This window comes from Leishmania infantum, chromosome 2 (genome assembly GCF_000002875.2).
Source record: "Leishmania infantum JPCM5 genome chromosome 2".
NCBI lineage: Eukaryota > Euglenozoa > Kinetoplastea > Trypanosomatida > Trypanosomatidae > Leishmania > Leishmania infantum.
Window position 1 is genome coordinate 317501 of NC_009387.2, and position 16391 is coordinate 333891.

The 16391-nt window shown below is 61.8% G+C and overlaps 6 protein-coding genes across 6 annotated transcripts; all 6 read left to right on the plus strand.

The window, feature by feature from the left end:
* Window positions 1-287: 287 nt before the first annotated feature.
* Window positions 288-530, plus strand: LINJ_02_0690 (hypothetical protein, unknown function; the record flags this gene model as incomplete). The annotated part of the gene is made up of 1 exon (XM_001462722.1): window positions 288-530. The coding sequence occupies one exon, from the start codon at window positions 288-290 to the stop codon at window positions 528-530; it is 243 nt and encodes an 80-aa protein (XP_001462759.1).
* Window positions 531-1711: 1181 nt separating this feature from the next.
* On the plus strand, window positions 1712-2257 carry LINJ_02_0700 (dehydrogenase/oxidoreductase-like protein; the record flags this gene model as incomplete). The annotated part of the gene is made up of 1 exon (XM_001462723.1): window positions 1712-2257. One exon carries the CDS (start codon window positions 1712-1714, stop codon window positions 2255-2257), a length of 546 nt encoding a protein of 181 aa, XP_001462760.1.
* A 2839-nt stretch (window positions 2258-5096) lies between these two features.
* Window positions 5097-7133, plus strand: DCP (dipeptylcarboxypeptidase; the record flags this gene model as incomplete). Its single annotated transcript, XM_001462724.2, has 1 exon — window positions 5097-7133. The coding sequence occupies one exon, from the start codon at window positions 5097-5099 to the stop codon at window positions 7131-7133; it is 2037 nt and encodes a 678-aa protein (XP_001462761.2).
* A 2246-nt stretch (window positions 7134-9379) lies between these two features.
* Window positions 9380-10681, plus strand: LINJ_02_0720 (hypothetical protein; the record flags this gene model as incomplete). Its single annotated transcript, XM_001462725.1, has 1 exon — window positions 9380-10681. The coding sequence occupies one exon, from the start codon at window positions 9380-9382 to the stop codon at window positions 10679-10681; it is 1302 nt and encodes a 433-aa protein (XP_001462762.1).
* A 1788-nt stretch (window positions 10682-12469) lies between these two features.
* LINJ_02_0730 (conserved hypothetical protein) lies at window positions 12470-13456 on the plus strand (the record flags this gene model as incomplete). The annotated part of the gene is made up of 1 exon (XM_001462731.2): window positions 12470-13456. A coding segment is annotated over one exon (987 nt), but the record flags the coding sequence as incomplete, so codon positions are not given.
* Window positions 13457-14236: 780 nt separating this feature from the next.
* LINJ_02_0740 (conserved hypothetical protein) lies at window positions 14237-15601 on the plus strand (the record flags this gene model as incomplete). The annotated part of the gene is made up of 1 exon (XM_003392124.1): window positions 14237-15601. One exon carries the CDS (start codon window positions 14237-14239, stop codon window positions 15599-15601), a length of 1365 nt encoding a protein of 454 aa, XP_003392172.1.
* Window positions 15602-16391: the final 790 nt, after the last annotated feature.

Genomic DNA, 16391 nt, shown 5'->3' on the forward strand with positions numbered 1-16391 from the left:
CACACCCTCTCGCTCTCCGTGCACAGATGCATTGCGCTGCACGAAATCGAGGGGCATCCTCGTGCACTCCTCTTGTGACCTCAAACCTTCTTGCTTCCCTCCTTTCTGCCTCCCCTCTGCGCTTGTACGCGTGCGAACCTGCCAGCATGCGACGGCGGCGCCATCACGAGTTGCACCGCTGCTCGGCTGCACGAGAGCAGAGTGCGCCCGCATCGAACAGGCGGCGCTTCGGCTTTCTTGGCGCCCTCGCGCTGTGACGTCGCGAGTATGACGAGGGCGCAGCAGAGATGTCGTTAATCTTCTCCACCACGTCGCCACCCCCCGTAGAGGTCGCCGCAGATGACTCGCGGTGGGACGCACTTGCTGCGGAGTGCCAGAGATGTTCAGCTAGCCTCTACAAGTGCAAGCAGGAGGCAGAGCGGATTGTGCAGTCGATGGACGGTGTGCTGTTTTGTGCTGCGCTCGAGGCTACGCCACCATCCGTGTGTGGTGGCGGTCTTTCGAGCAGTGCTCCACCTCCTTTCCGTTAGCGGTAGCGGGTGTGCGTGGGGGGGGACGCGCGACGACGACGTCTCTTCTCCCTACACCCCCGAAGAGTCCTTCCAATACCCGTCCGCCCACTCACCCACAGGTGTGCGTGAGCGCCTGTGCAGCACCTCGCTCCCCCACCCTCCAAACCTTACAGCCTGCAGTGAGGCTGCCATCGCTCTTGCAGTTTTCGTCGTTGTTGTTCAAGCGCTGTTTGCGCACCCCCTGGCTCTCTCTCCATAGGTGCCCCGCTTCATCGTGTGCTGCTCTGCAGTGACTTCGGTCTTCGAGGCTCAGGTCGATCTGCTTATAACGCGTCTCTGCTACTACTACTGCTGCTGCACTGACATGTGAGAGTGCCTACAGACTCATCCTCTTTCCTCCTGCGGTCCGCCTGCGTGCGGCGCTACCGGCCACACGCAGCATATCGTCCGTCGGTGTCGTCTGCCTCTCTTTCTGTGTTGCTCTCTGAAGCCTCCCGTGCTGTGCCCTCGGCTGGTGTGCCACGAATCCGCGCTCAGGGACGCGGGCCCACTGTGCTTCCCTTGGCAGCGTTATGTTGCGTCCCCTTCATGGTGTCTCGCGTACCCAAGGGCACGCCGACGAACCCGTCTTTCTCTCGTTTCCTCATCGACGCAACCCGTGCTACGTCAACGTCACGCACGCACACGACGCACACGCAGACGGAAACTCTCGCCTCGCACGATTCGCGTCCCTCGTTCCTCTTCGCCTCCTCCTCGCCTTATCGCCGACCACAAGCACGCTGCAGAAGCTCGTGAGGAAAGTCGCCAGGGTGACTGGCGCCAGCGGCCGACCCGGGCCGTGCCATCTTGGAGACGCTGCTTGAGCACGGCTGCGCGGCATTCCTGGCCAATGTGGACGGCGCCTCTGTAGCGTCGCTGAGGGATGAACTGGACAACCACGGCGCCGCCGCTGAACGTGTCTCGTGAGAAACAGTGGGCCACTGCCGCGGCGGCATGCAGGAACGCGCTTGGTCGCGTGTACATTCTTGTGTGTCACGCCGGCATCAACATCATGGAGGCCCTGGAGAGCACGACGCTGGATGTGGGGCGCAATACAATGAATGGGAATGCCTTGGGCACCTTCCTTGGCATCAGCACCCTGCTGCCGCTGATGAAGGCGCAAGGGGGAGGAGGACGGAAGCATCCTGTCTGTCGCATCCATGGGTGCGTTACGTGACACCACGGTGCAGTCCGCGTGTTGCGCCAGGGAGGATGCAGCGCCTCTCATGCGCGAGTCCCTGGCGCTGGAGCTCATTCCCTTTAACATCTGCGTGAACGTGAGGCACCTCGGCACGGGCAACACACCGATGGGTGAGCACCTAACGCCTGCGACGCACCAGCAGCCGGAGAACCTCGGCAAGGCCTTGCCGATCGGGCGCCTTCAGCATCCGCACGTGATCACAGAGCCAGTTTCATTCTTCACCTCAGATCGTACCTCGTGCATGCTGGGCGCAGACGCCAAGCATCGACGGCAACTCCACAGTGAAATCTCACCTGTAGGCGGCGCATCGAAATTCCAAAGCAGCACGGAGACGGGAAGGAGGGAGATGGGCGGGGACGTCTGTGCCCGTGTGGGCGCACAAGCCTATCCACCTTCAAGTTCCTCGCCACACGCACCGGCTCTCCACTGTCTGATTTACCGCCGAGACACCGCTGTCCGCGTCTGCTTTTTCTTCTCCATCCCTTCCACCATCGCCATCGGCTGACTTTGCAGCGCTGCCGTTGCTACTGATGCGCACCGCACAGACGTACGCGGCCCCACGCCCACCCATCGTGGCTTCTCTCTCCGCCCTCTCATCGCCGACTTACACTCATCGCATTCCAGTTCGTGCGTGTGCTCTCCCTCACCGCCGTTCAACGCTGTTCCGCGTTGCACCGACATGCACGCTTTCGGTGCCTCCTCCTCCGTCATTCTGTTGTCCCTGCTCTTCCTTGTCTCTTCCATTGCTCGCTATTCCCATATTTGTGCGCATGCGGTGGCCGCGCCTGACTGCGGTGGTGGGGCACCACCGTTGCCCATGCAGGCAGTGTGCCCGAACTAGCGGGTGGGGGGCAGCCGCGGGGTGACGGGTGCTGCGCGACGAAGTGACAGGGGCGCGTGGCCTGCAGGCTGTGTACGCAAGGTGTTACCCGGTGCTGCAGCGCCGACGCCTTGGTGTGTCCTTGCACTATAGCGACAGACAGCAAGGTGGCGTGCATCGGAATAGCGCGGAGGCGCGGTTCACGCCTCCGCCTCTGCTTTATCACACGGACTTCGCTGAGACGTACTGCGGATTCGACCGGCAGAGGGTGGGGTACACTCGACCACTCGCGGAGCGCTCCATCATCCGCGTCGAGGGCGATCGAGAGGTGTGCTGCAAGTCTGCGGACACATTCTTGCTGGCGCACTACGCTCCCCGCCATATCCTGCGGCAGACGCGCCGCGACAATGCAGCCGCGGCGTTCTTCCCTGAGCGATGCCATCAGCGCGTTCACATCGACTTTCGGCGCTGTCTCGGGGTAACGGAATGCCTGTGGCTCCTCGTTGGCGGCCCACGCAAAATCCTATCACGGCGCGCATCTGTCGCCGCTTCAGTGAGCTGTGCAGCGTTCCGCATTCTTGGGCGGTGCAGATGTAGTGGCGCACGGACGAGGCGCGGGCAACAGCGGACTCGTTCGCCACGCTCTACCGCCGCAACGGCATCAACGCCGACACGATCCGCATTGCGCCGATGGCGGTAGTCATGCACGAGTACGGTTGGGCCAGATACGTGGGCGAGCCGACGGTGAGGAGGGCGAGGTGCTCGGACTCGTTCGACAGCTCGCCCAATCTGACGGTGGAGCAGCGACTGCGGCTATATGCGTTCTTCTCCGACTTCATGTGGAAAGACCGCAAGGGGTGGGACGTACTGCTGGGCGTCCCCTGGGAACGCCTCCGGCCCCGACGTGCCGCTGGCGCTGCGGGAGCGCAGGGCACTGGCCATCAACACAAAGTTCGAGGCGGCGCTCACGAGAGGCTTGATGCACGGTGGCATCTTGCGCTTCATCGAGGCGTGGGGCCACCCTGGCCCCCCCCCCCGGTCGGGCTGATCCGTCTCTCTAACTCCCCTTACCTGATGGCCATTGGCGGCTCACTGTCGAGCACGGACATGGCGCAGATGCGCGCCAACACCGACGCCTTCGTGTACCCGTGGCCGCTCTACAGGGGATCACGCTGGCCTAGGCGTACCGTTACGACGAAGGCATGGCGATGGCTGTGCCGAGCAGCGAGAGGACTGCAGAGTTGATGCAGGACGTTGTGCAGCATCCGGGACACGCACAGCACGTAGGTCGGCGCGCACGCGAGCTTGTGCGTGAGCTCGGCCGGGTGGCCGTTACAGACCGGATGGGCCAACCGCTCCGCCAGCAGTGCGCCGGCGAATCAGCACCGAAAACACTTGCGCTCAGGTGTGCACCTGCCGAAACGGACAACGGCGCTGAGGTGCTGTGCACAATGGCGGCTCTGAGCTGGTAGCCGCTGACGTGCATTCGCCAAGAAAGGTGAGACGAGGGTGACGGTATGCTGCGGTCAGTGCATGAATGCCACGGGCTGAGTGGGCGCGTGTGCAGATCATCTTTCGCTCTCCTCCACTCACGCGCGCGCAGAATGTTGTTCTTCGATGGCGACGTCTTGTCCGCTCTGCGCCGGCCTCTCTCCCCTTTCTTTCTCCCTCTTCTGTGCTCTCACTTGGCGGCGTGTGTTGCTTAAAGCGGCGTACGTGTGCGTCTCTGTGCATGCGAACACGTATCGAAGATTCGCGCGGACGCTCTCCGTCCCTTTTTTTTTTGCTGAGCGCGCGCGCCCGTGCGCAGTGGGCACGCACTTGGCGCCACTCTTGCACTCACACCTTCTCTCGAGTCGCCGCCATTTTCTGGAGCTGGCGTATCTCTGCTCTCGTTGTTTCACACGTCTACCCACCACCCTCGGGCCCACTGCCCCCCTTCCTCCACCACTTCCTCCCCCTCATCCAGGAAGCGGCCGTTGCCATGCTAACGCACTGCCGGCGCCATCGCTGAATTTTTTCTTCTCCAAAGGGCAGCCTCGCGGTGCCTGCGCTGCAGCGGTTCATTAGCGCGCGGGTGAGCTGACACCCGTGCGCACTCCGGCACACGCGCGACGACACATGTGCTGCATACCCCCCCCCCCTGTTGGCGAACATGGTGAACGGCGCCCTTTACCATCTCGCTCTCTCCCTCTCTTTCCCCTCGCCCCGTTTCCATCTGTGCCACTCACCTCTCTACCCCGCGGCCTCTTGCGGCTGCTACGCTCCACCCGCACACACACACACACACACACACACACACACGCTTGGGGCGCGCGCGTCTGATGCCCCGCCTTCGCAGTTGATCCACAACGCGTATCGCTCTCTCCTCTTCCTCTCTCCGCCGCCCCCTGTTCTTCTCCACTCCTGTGAGTGTGTTCAGCTGCCACAACTTCCCTGGTGGTCCTCTACGCCAGCCAAGCGCCGATCCTTCCTTCTGACTTTCACCCCTGTAAGCGCCGCCCATCTTCTCCAGCGCGCCAACATGTCCGCCAACCCGCTGCTTCAGCAGAGCACTCTGCAGTACCAATACCCGCCCTTTGACCGGATCGCTGTGGAGCACTACGCACCCGCTTTCGAGCAGGGCATGGCGGAGCAGATGGCGGAGATCGAGGTGATCAAGTCCAACCCTGACGCGCCCACCCTCGAAAACACAGTTGTGGCACTGGAGCGGAGTGGGGCGCAGCTTAAGCGCGCACGCCTGGTCTTCCAAAACCTCTGCTCTGCACACACGAACCCGGAGATGCAGAGTCTCGAGCAGGCCTACGCCCCGAAGTTTGCCGTCCACACGGACAAGATCTACCTCGATGGCGCCTTGTACCACCGCATCAAGGCTGTGTACGACGCGCGTGCCAGCCTCGCTGGTGAAGACTTGCGGCTGGTGGAACACTACGAGAGGGAGTTTCGCAAGGCCGGCGCCGCCCTTCACGACTCAGACAAGGAGAAGCTAAAGCAGGTAAATGAGCGCCTCGCCACCCTCGAGAGCGATTTTGCCAAGAAGGTGATGGGAACGCGCAAGACCGCCTCGCTCGTCGTGGATGACGTTGCCGAGCTGGAGGGCCTCAGCGAGGACGAGATCGCGACGGCTCAGAAGGAAGCGGAGAGCCTCGGCCACCCCGGAAAGTACGCGTTGATTATCGTGAACACGACTCAGCAGCCACTGCTAGCGTCTCTGAGGAGCCGCGAGACGCGCCGCCGCCTGTTCGAGGCGAGCGTGCAGCGCGCCGGACGCGGCGACGAGAATGACACGAGCGCCATCATCGTGGAGATTGCGCAGCTTCGGCTGAGGAAGGCAAGGCTGCTCGGCAAGAAGAGCTTTTCTGAGTGGCAGCTGCAGAACCAGATGGCCGACCCGGCATCCGCGGAGGCCTTGCTGCGCGATATGGGCGATGCGGCGGCGTCGAAGGTGAAGAGGGAGGCGGCTGACATCAAGCAGATGATTCGCGAGGAGGGTGGGGACTTCGAGCTGGCGCCCTGGGACTGGAAGTACTACGCGGAGCGAGTACGCAAGCAGCGGTACGACCTCGACGAGAACGAAACGAAGCCGTACTTTGAGCTGAACAACGTGCTTGAGCGTGGCGTGTTCTACACGGCGGAGAAGCTGTACGGTGTGACGATGCAGCGGCGCACGGATCTGCCGGTGTACCACCCCGACGTGATGTCGTTTGAGATGTTTGACTGCACGGGCGAGTCACTCGCCATTTTCTGCCTTGACCCCTACGCGCGCGCAAGCAAGCGCGGTGGCGCGTGGATGACCTTCTATGTTCGCCAGAGCTCCCTCCTTGGCCAGAAGCCGGTCGTGTACAATGTGCTGAACGTTGTGAAGCCGGCTGAAGGCAGGCCAACCTTGCTGAGCCGCAGCGACGTGACGACGCTCTTCCATGAGTTCGGCCACGGACTGCACGGCATGCTAAGCAACCTCAAGTACTCGACTCTTTCCGGCACAAGCGTCGCCCGTGACTTCCTCGAGTTTCCATCGCAGATCAACGAGCACTGGGCAATGTACGACGCCGTGTTGAAGAACTACGCCATTCACTACGAAACCAAGGAGCCGATCCCGCAGGCGCTGGTGGATCGCATGAAGGCGGCCGAGACATACGGCGCCGGCTTCCACACCATCGAGGTGGTCAAGGCGGCGTACCTCGATCTCTGCTGGCACCTGGTTGCGGAGGAAACGGCTGTGCTACCACCAGCACAGATGGAGGAGGCGGCGATGAAGTCCTTTGGTGTTGGGATGACCGAAGTGCCGCCGCGCTACCACAGCGGGTACTTCATGCACACTTTCTCTGGCGGATATGCCTCGAACTACTACGTGTACCAGTGGGCGCGTGTGCTGGACTGCGACGGGTTCGAGTGGTTCCTGGAGAACGGCGGGCTGACGCGCGAGAACGGTGACCACCTGCGTGCGTGCGTGCTCTCTGTGGGCAACTCGGTGGACGCGAACGTTGCGTACGAGAAGTTCGCCAGCCGCAAGGCAAACATGAAGGCGTTCCTGCGCATCAACGGCCTGCTGGACAAATAGTCTCGTTGGCGTTTGCGTGCGCGCAACTCCGCTCTTATCTATTATTTGTTTTTCTCTTTTGGACGTTATTCGTGCTCCGTGCGTGTTCGCTGCCCAGACGGCAGCGCGGATGGGGCGGGGGCGGGATGAGTGGCGAAGGCGCCCGCGTTTGCCGCTCTCGACTCGGCACTTTGAACTTTTCCACGCGACAGTCGACGCTGCAGTCGCGACCCTCACCACAGGCAGTTGCGCTGCCTTTCCGCCATGGCATCTCGCGCCGTACGCTTCCTTCTCCTTCTTCCACTTCGTGTGTGGGCGTGTTGGCGAGCGTATCCGTGCTGCCTGCTTGGTGGCCTAGCTTCCGAAACCGTCTACAAGAGGTGTTTTTGTGGACTCCCACGCGCAACCACGCAGGCCCACACACCACCCTCTCTGCGGCCTTTTCCGCCCGCTGGAACTTCTGCGCGCTTTAAATGGCCAGCATCAGTGGGCAGATCGCCATGCACACGCCGACGAAACCCGCCTTTTTTCTGTTGTGACTCTTTCGCCCCATCTCCTCGTGCGTTTCTCCACCTTCACGCCATCCTTTACACGCATGACCCCCTCCTCCCCCACTTTCCATGCTTCTCTCTCTTTCCTTTTCATGTGCTCTCCCTCTTGATCAAGTCTGTCTCTCTCTGTGTGTGTGTGTGAGTGTCTGTGTGAGTGTCTCTGCTTTTCAATCAGACGATGTTCTCTTTATCCGTTTTCGCTTTTTTACTATCGACACACGTGCTTATTGCAGCGCGCTGCCTATCGTCTTCCTTTTCTGGTCCCCGCCTATCAGAATACCAGTCTGCAAATCTTTCTCTGAAACTATTTTGTGCACGCGCCGCGCCTAAGACACTGTGGAAATCACCTTCCCCCACAGCGCGTCACGCCACGCCTGACAGCTGGCCGCCGTCCTCCCCGCCAACTTTACAGCACTGACGTACACCTCCTCCTCAGCGCAAAATTGCGAGAGCCACCTTCCCCCTCCCCTCCCACTCTCCTTCTTTCCACCCTCTTCCAACTCTGTGCTTCTCTCTCATTCTCATTCACGCTCTTTCTTCCTCCCCCATCTGTTCCCCACGTTTGTGTGTGGGTGATGTACCCCCCCACTCGCTCAACTGCATTGAAGTTGCAGTCCCTTTGCCCGCACCCGCACACTGCCCGAGCCCGCACCCGCAGACCGCCCGCACCCGCAGACCGCCCGAGCCCGCACCCGCATACTGCCCGAGCCCGTATCCTCGCACTTCCTGTCAAACTCGCGTGCGTCGATAATTCGCTCATCGCTGTGCACCACCCCTCGGCGCCTGTTTGTGTGTCCGTTTCGTAGGTTGGTTTCGCTCTCTTATAGATCAGAATATCTCCATACAAGCCGTCAGAACAACGAAGCCGCCCCCCATCACTGCCTCCCTCTACGTACACCGTTGTTGCCTTTTTTTTCGTGGCTGCAGAGTAACCTGTGCATCTGCGCAGACATACTCGCCCACCGCACACAGACATCGACAGACACACGAACCGAAAGAAACGCACGTGCCGAGAAGAGCATACAGGCGCACGTGCCTTCTGTGAGAATTTCCCACTGCTCATCTTCGGTTCCCCTCTCTTTTCCACTGCATCGTTCTCTCCACGGGTGTACATCTGCGCGATCTCGTCGTTCCTCGAGTCGTAGTGAAGTCTCGTCTCGCCTTCGTCTTGCTCCGCATATCGTCGCCCTCCTCCTTTGGCGTTATTACTGTCCCGCTCGTGAAATAAGCTCGACATCTGCCCTCCGTGTTTGTGCGAGTGTCTTTCTCTGTCCTCACTTCCTCGGTGCGTCTGGTGGTGGTTGCGCCACTTTTTCAGATTCCTGTAGCTGTCACCTCGTTTCAAATTGTTTTCATCTTTTGCAGGTATAGATTCTTGTGTGTTTGCACGCCTTCCGTGGTTGCTGTCGTTACTGCGTCGGTTGGTTGCAGACACCTCTTTTCGTCGACTATATCTTTCTTTCTTTCGCCCTCGTCTTTTACATCTATTCCCATTCGTTCTCTCATCTCCCTATATATTTGTTTTTCCCACCCGCGTCTGTTCGTGTCTCCGGAGGTTCCTCTCTGTGCCCTCTGTGGCTGTGTGCGCTGTTCTACTCGCCCTTTCTCGTGTCGCCGAAGCCCACGCTCTCGCCCCCTCCCCACCTCCGCCGACATCCCTTCGGAACACGACGAGGACGGCAGATAAGAAACGGCCGGCTCATCGCCGACGTTGAGATGCCGCTCCTTACCAGCTGTGCGGTGGTTTCCCTCCTCCTCGTGTGTGTTTTGTGGAGGATGGAGGACGGAGTGGAGCTGTGCGCTGTGGGACTTGTGTCTTGTTTTGGCTGCCGCGCCTTGCGGATGGCGATGCGGTTCTCTTTGTTCTCACTGCACGCTTTCCTGGTGCTCGTGAGGGCGCACTGCCCTCTTGCCTATACACTCCTTTTCGTGGCCGGAGGACTCGTTTTGCACGCGTGCGCCCTCCTCTATCTCTCTCTTTCTTTGGGCATGCGTGCTCTTCGCTCTTCGTGCCCCGCCTTTCCTTGCTGGCAGGCTTCGCCGAGCACCACGCCACTCCTCCGGGAAATCAGCCGCAACGAACCACCGTCCGCGAAGAATGAGCGGAACAACCCAGATTATAGCAGCATGAAGCCGAGCAAGCGAGCAGCAAACCTGGATAGCCGTGGGGCCACAAGTGCAGATCATTCTACAGCGGCTTCTCACACAGAGGCGGTGCCGCCGTTGACAGTCGATACATTGACCGTTCCGCTAGTCCACGCCGAGTGCTCACCCACCACCGCACCGCTGTCGCCAGGAAACGGTCTTACACCCACACTGGCCGAGTGCGCATCTGAGGCGGCGCGCCGGCCGACCGAGGCGGCGCCGGTGTCTGCAGTGGAGGCTCTGCCTCCGACGCCTACCGAGTGCGCATCCGACGCCGCGCCCCAAAAGATCAAGATGACGGCAAGAAAACGTCATGCGACCGCTTCCCTGCATCGTAAGCGGGAGCGTGATGGTGCGTCTGATTCAAGTTTATGGCCGCTGCATACTCGGCGCGCTCTTGACCCGTCCGCCAACACTGCCGCGCCTCTGCTGAGCGAGGCGGCGCCGGTGTCTGCTGTATACGCTTCGTGTTGCAGGTGCCGCAGGAGCGTGTGGGATCTCGCTTGTGATCGCAGTGGAGCGAGGCGTCGGCGCTGTGTGTTACGCAGGGTGAAGACGTCGCAGCGGTCTAAGCGCCGGGTCGTTGGCCCGTCCGCGCCGGCTGCCGCGTCGCGCTCACGCCTGAAAGGCGGATGGCATGCTCTGGTGCGTATGCTGCGGAGGTGGTACCGAAGCGCTTTGTGTGTGGGACATCGGCTGATTTGCCGCCGTTCTCGCACCTCCGCACGTGATGCAGCGCCACAGGTGAGCGAGGTGTCGACGCTGCGAGGCCAGAACGCTTTGCCGGCGGATGTCCCGCAAGCCCCGCGGGTTGTGTCGGACGCGGGGACGACGTCCCTGCCGGTATGTGCGCACTGTATCGCTGACTCGTAGGATGGGGCTGCGTGGTATGCAAGGTGCGACGGCACGGCGAGGAGCCGTCATTCTCCAGTGCACAGAGGGGCAGGTGAGTAGCGACACCGCACCGAGAAGCGTTGAGAGCGAGGCGGTTGTTGCAGAAAACCTTGGTGGCACTTGTGGCCGTGTGAACCGCTATGGCCGATGGTGAAATTGCGGTGGCAAAAATCAGAGGGCATCCGCGTGGACAGAGAATGCAGAGGCGCTGTCGAGTCCTGTGCTGCGCGATGACTCAGCACCTCGGGATAAAACGGCGCTCGCTTTTAAACAGCTCCTGGAGCTGCTGCGTCGCCGGCTGGTACAGCACCCCGTAAGGCGCACATCGCCAGAGGACTTGCGCATATGCGTCTTGACATCTGTGCGCCTTCATTTTTCTTTTGCTTCTGTTCTTGTCTTTTCCTGCTGTGTAAGTCTAAACCTCTCTCTCTCTATATACATCTTTGTTTGTGTGTTGTGTCTACTGATGCGCCGTGTGTGCGGGTGGAGTTTGTTGTGATGCTCGGTGGATCGACGTAGTGGTATTTGCATTGTGTGTGAAAAGCAGACGTGGACAGTGGGCTCGTGTGCATCACACGGACGTGAGGGCACTGCTGTGACTGGCGCTCAAACTGGTTCTCGGCGACGCCCTGCCTGTGGGCTCACGGGTGGGTGTGTGCTCCTGTGGCACCCACGTCGGTACTCCCCATGGCTATCACCGTCTATGGCACCCAGCGGCTCGTCCTCGCTCCTCACTATGAGTGTGTTGGGTGGGGTGCACGGTCGTCACCACAGCTGTTCTTCACATGCCTGGTACCTGTCAAAAGCCCTTTCAGGAGACTGAATGAGGGATGTGACTCCTTTTTGTGCCACCTGCGCTGTTCCGAGATCTTGCTATCATGTATGCTGGTCGTCGCGGCCTTTGGTGCCCTCGTGGTTGTGCCTACGCGATCTGCCACACCACTGTGCAGATGCTTGGCTGCCCCGTGTTGTGTGGTTGTGCGCCTTGCCTCTGTGACAGAGGTGAGCGCACAGAGGGAGCCTGACTGCACCACCGCGCTAGTTGTTCTCCATCTTGTGGCTGCTTGGACGGCCGCTGTCTGCTCCATCTTCGAAGCTCTTTGCGTCAGCACGCGGGGCGTGGCCCTCTGCTGTTTCGCGGCCGTGGCCAGTCCTGGGGCGCGGGGGTGGGGTGGTGTTTTGCCGTGGGCCGGGGCGGGGGCAGGGGGGGGTGCGGGGGCCCAGGGTTAGGGTGAGGGTTAGGGTTAGGGTTAGGGTTAGGGTTAGGGTTAGGGTTAGGGTTAGGGTTAGGGTTAGGGTTAGGGTTAGGGTTTTTTTNTCCGCGTCCGCTTTGTCTTTTGTGTTGTTACTGCTGTTGCCTGTCGCGCTGGAAGGTCGTCAGACTGCGGGGGGGAGAGGGGGGGATGAGTGCGTGTGAGCGAAGAGAGGACGGGGCACGAAGGTCGGCACACGTGCGCAAGACACAAATACGAGGCGGCCCCTATGAGGGCATGCGCGTCAACGCACAGGGCGAGCAGGTTCACAAAACATGTGCACACGTACCCACGTGTTCGCCGTGGAGTCATGCATCCAAGGCGTTGCCCAGGAGTGTTCCCACGCGCCTCGGCTCCTTCTCCTCGCCCCTCTCTTCACCACCTCATCTCCGTCCACACGTCCTGCGCAGGGAGGACGGAAAGGAAACTATAAAAATCAAGAATCAGCCAAGCGAAAAGTGCTTGGCAAGCGCTCACGTAGTCCGCACGGCGTGGCATTCTCCTCAAGGGCGCCGACGCGATCGAGCAGGCCGTTGCTGAGCGTTATGCAGACGGACGGCTTGCCCTCACGCTGGTGCGTGCGCTGCGGCGCCGTATAGCACCGAACTCAGGGTACACCGAGGCTGTTGCCTCGTTCCAGGAGCTGGCGGCAGAGCTCCCGACCACTGCAGGTGTGCGCCGCGATCGCAGCGGTGAGCCGCGGACGGGCACCGACAACGTGCCGAGTAGCTCCGTGGAGGCGGTGCAGCGCTGCCTGCAGCGTTTGTGCCAGCCCATCGTCTTTTATAGCTGCGACGCCGCTGCGCCCATGACGTCAGCCGCCGGCATCTCCCCGAGCTTCACGACGATGCCGTCGACGCGAGCGCTCTTGGTGAAGCCGCACAGCCAGAGCAACTTTTACGCGATAGACCATGTCACCGCTGTGCACCTGCTGCAGGAGGCTGTGTGCGAGCGGGTCGTGTACAGTCGCTACGGCGTGCTCGGTGTGCGCATCATGAAGCTGCTGCTGCAGCACCACTTCCTTGAGGAGCGGACGCTGGCGGAGCAGTCCATCGCAACGTACGTCAAGGTTCGCGAGGTGCTGCACCAGATGTTCAAGGACGGCTTCCTGCTTCAGCAGGAGGTGCCGCGCACCTCGGCACTCGTCGAACGGTCCGCCAAGGCGAGCGTGTACCTCTGGGGGCTGAGCTGGAGCGCGACGCTGCTGCCTGTGGTGCGCGAGCGTCTCGCGAAAACGCTGACGATTGCGTGGGCGAAGCTCCGTGAGGCGCAGCAGCAGGCGTCCGCCGTCGCAAAACCTGCGGCCGGCGTCCGCCCCACACCCGCAGCCGGCAGCAGCATCAACAGCAGTGCGGCTCACGCCGAGGAGATCGAGGCGCAGTGGAAGTATGGCATGTCGCGCAACATTCAGCAGGCACTGCAGGCCCAACGCGCTGTGACGGGGCTGCAGAGCTGCGTAATGTCACTCATGCGACTGCTGCTGATCGTTGATTTTTTTTAAAGGCGTGCGTCGCACAGCAGAGCGGCAGACGAACGCCGACGTGGTGGGCGTGGCGTCTCTCTCTCTCTGTACCGTTGTTTTGGTTGGCGTGCGCGCCAGCGGGACGGAGCGGTGCGGCCCGCACGCCGTCCGTCGCCGCTCTTCTGTCCGTCTTGTGCACCCGCGCGCGTGGTGTGTTGTGCGTAGGCGTGTCGCCCGCTCTGGAGGCTGCGTGAAGCGATGAACAGAACGACTAACGAAACATGCGAAGATTGTCGCGCACCGCGCATCTTACGTCCTGTCCTTCTTTCTCTCTCTGTGTGCTTTCCACCGCGTCTGTACGGCGGTGTTGCTCACTGAAGGCACCGCCTCCTCACAGGCGAAGGGGAGTGTGCGTGTGTGTGTGTTGAACCAATGAAACACCGACAAGTGGGAGGCGGAGGGCGCATCGGCGTTGCCACCACCAGCGGCGGTGTATGCAGCCACGCATGTGGAGGACGCATAGGGTGGTGGAGTGGACGGACCCGCTCGCCGCTTCCCGCGCTTGTGATGGCCTCGTGGTATCTCATCGTCGCCATCGCTCTTCGCCCCTCTCGCTTTCTTCTCCTCTGTAACCGCTGCCGCCGCTCGGGCGCACCGCCAACGCTTTCGTAGCCGCTGCCTCCCCCCTCCGAGCGGCTCACTTGGGGGTGGTGGCCACACCCGGCGCACAGGCAGTTTTGATTTGTGGCGTTGCGTGGCGACGCAGAGGTGAGCTGAGCTCTCAGGCTGCGCCGTCTGGCATTCACTTGCGAGCGTCCGATGCACCGCTCAACGCGTCAACGACACGCGCCGCCCGCCGCTGCCAGGAGAGCGGAGGATGCAACCGTGCCGTCGTCCCTCAAGAAAGACCCTCTGCCTGTGTGCAAGAGGCGGGAGGCGGCCACACGCAGCGCACAGCTCACCGATCTGTTTGACAGTCTCTCAGCTGCGGATGCCAAGGCGCTGCAGAGCACCCAGCTCGGTGAGGATTTTGCTGATGACTTCACTAATGAGGGCGCGGAAGGCCTTCTCTCGGCAACGCTGTTCTCGCGGCGGCCGCCGCTCTCGACCTCAGCGCCTCCCGACCACGCTGCGAATGGTGTTAGCAGCTCGTCGACTGGTGAATTAGTTCTTCGAAGTGGCAGGGCTGCTGCACCCTCCACCAACAGCCATGACCTGCCACGCCCGTTTCACGAGCAGGCACTCGCCGTGCGGTCGGTGGAGGTCGCGGCCACTGAGATGCAGTCGACACTGCAGCAGCTGCAACACGACCTCGCCTTTCACGTCAAGAGACGCATCGAGGCAGAGCGCGAAGCGGGCGGCCACTTGGCCTCAGCTCCCCGACCCCGTCCATCAAGTGACTCGGAGTCCGTCACCCCACTGCGGGCTGAGACGACGGCTGCGCAGCAGCGCCGCATGGCCGACCCGGATGTGCTCTCCGAAGCTGCCCGCATTCAGCGCGCTCGCGCCGCCGCGGCCGATGAAGGTCTCTCCGACGATCAGTCCGTCGAGGACTACGGCGTCGACTGCGAGGTGCCGCCGCTGACTTCGGACAGCCGCTTGGTGGACGAAGTGGCGGCCATAGCGGTGTGCATGGCGAAGATGAAGGAGTCCGCCAAAGTCATGTATGACACCGAGGCCACTGCGCCGAGCACGTCAACCGCGCCATGGTGGTCCTCTGCGCTGCACATGCGGGACATGAAGGCGTCCGCGGCCCGGCTTGACTACCATGCCCACACCGCATTGAACTGGTCGCACCGCTCGATGGAGCAGCTGCTCTTGCAAGCGGTCATGCTCAACAACGTGTCGGTGAGCACGCGCACGCAGCTCCTCGAGCAGCAGCAACACTGGCAGGAGTTCCAGACTCGACTTCGCGACGGCCAGCAGACCGTCACGCAGCTGCAGGCGGACATCGCCCGATACCAAGCGCGTGTGCAAGCTGAGATGGCGCGTCGTGCTGCCCTGCAGGAGGAGCTGCGCCTCTGCGCGCAGGAGAGGGGCCTTGTTGACCCTGGCGAGCGCAACCCACTGAAGGCAGAGCTGGCGCTTTTGCTCGAGGAGCGCGAGTGGCCCTCTCCTACGCTAAAGAAGGACGCGAGCGTTGTGCTGGACTGGCTGCGGTCCGTCTCGACTACTCTCGAGTGAGTCTCAATTCGTGCGGCGGTGCGAGCAGCGCGGCAACGGGGAGGGAGTGCGGCTCTGTCTCTGTGGTCGTGATGGTGGTGGTCGTTGCGGCATCCGGCTACGCACACTTGCCCCAGGGGGGAGGGGCCGCACCCTCGTCCTGCTGCGCAGCTAACTCACCCGCTCCACCACATATGTGAGGCGCTCACCTTTTTACGCATTCTCTCCCACCCATGTACAGCTTCATGTTGCGCGGTGTGCGCTGCGTGCGATGCAGCGCACAGCACCGCCATGCAACGTACCACGTCCCGGCACTGCGGCATCTGTCTCCAACCCAACACAGCACACACCGCGCCCCCTCTTCTCTCCATGACTCCAATACCGGCGTGCGCGCACCGCTTAAGGCCCGCCGCGTCCCTCGTCGGGTGTCATGGCAGACAGGAAGTCCTCTTTCCGGTTTCGGCTCCTGCGCCTGCCGCGAAGAAGTAAGGGCAACACACACGCGCGCTGTTGGGGTTTTCCACACGTATCGCCCGCCGCCGTCTCTGCGTCGATGTGCCTGACGCCGCTGTCCGCTGCCAAAACGCATCCCACCACACACTCTCCCTTCTCTCTCTCGGCTGCCCCGTTCGGCTTCTGCAACCCTTCGCTTCGCCTCCGTGCGCTGCCCACCAAGGGAACGCCGCTTTCTCACGAGGACGTTGTGCTGCGTTCCGGCTGCGGCTGCACACCACAGCGCGCCGCTCCCCGTCGACCCCCCGCTCACCCCACCCGCGCAACACGGAGAGCGGAAACACACAAAGTAAATGAG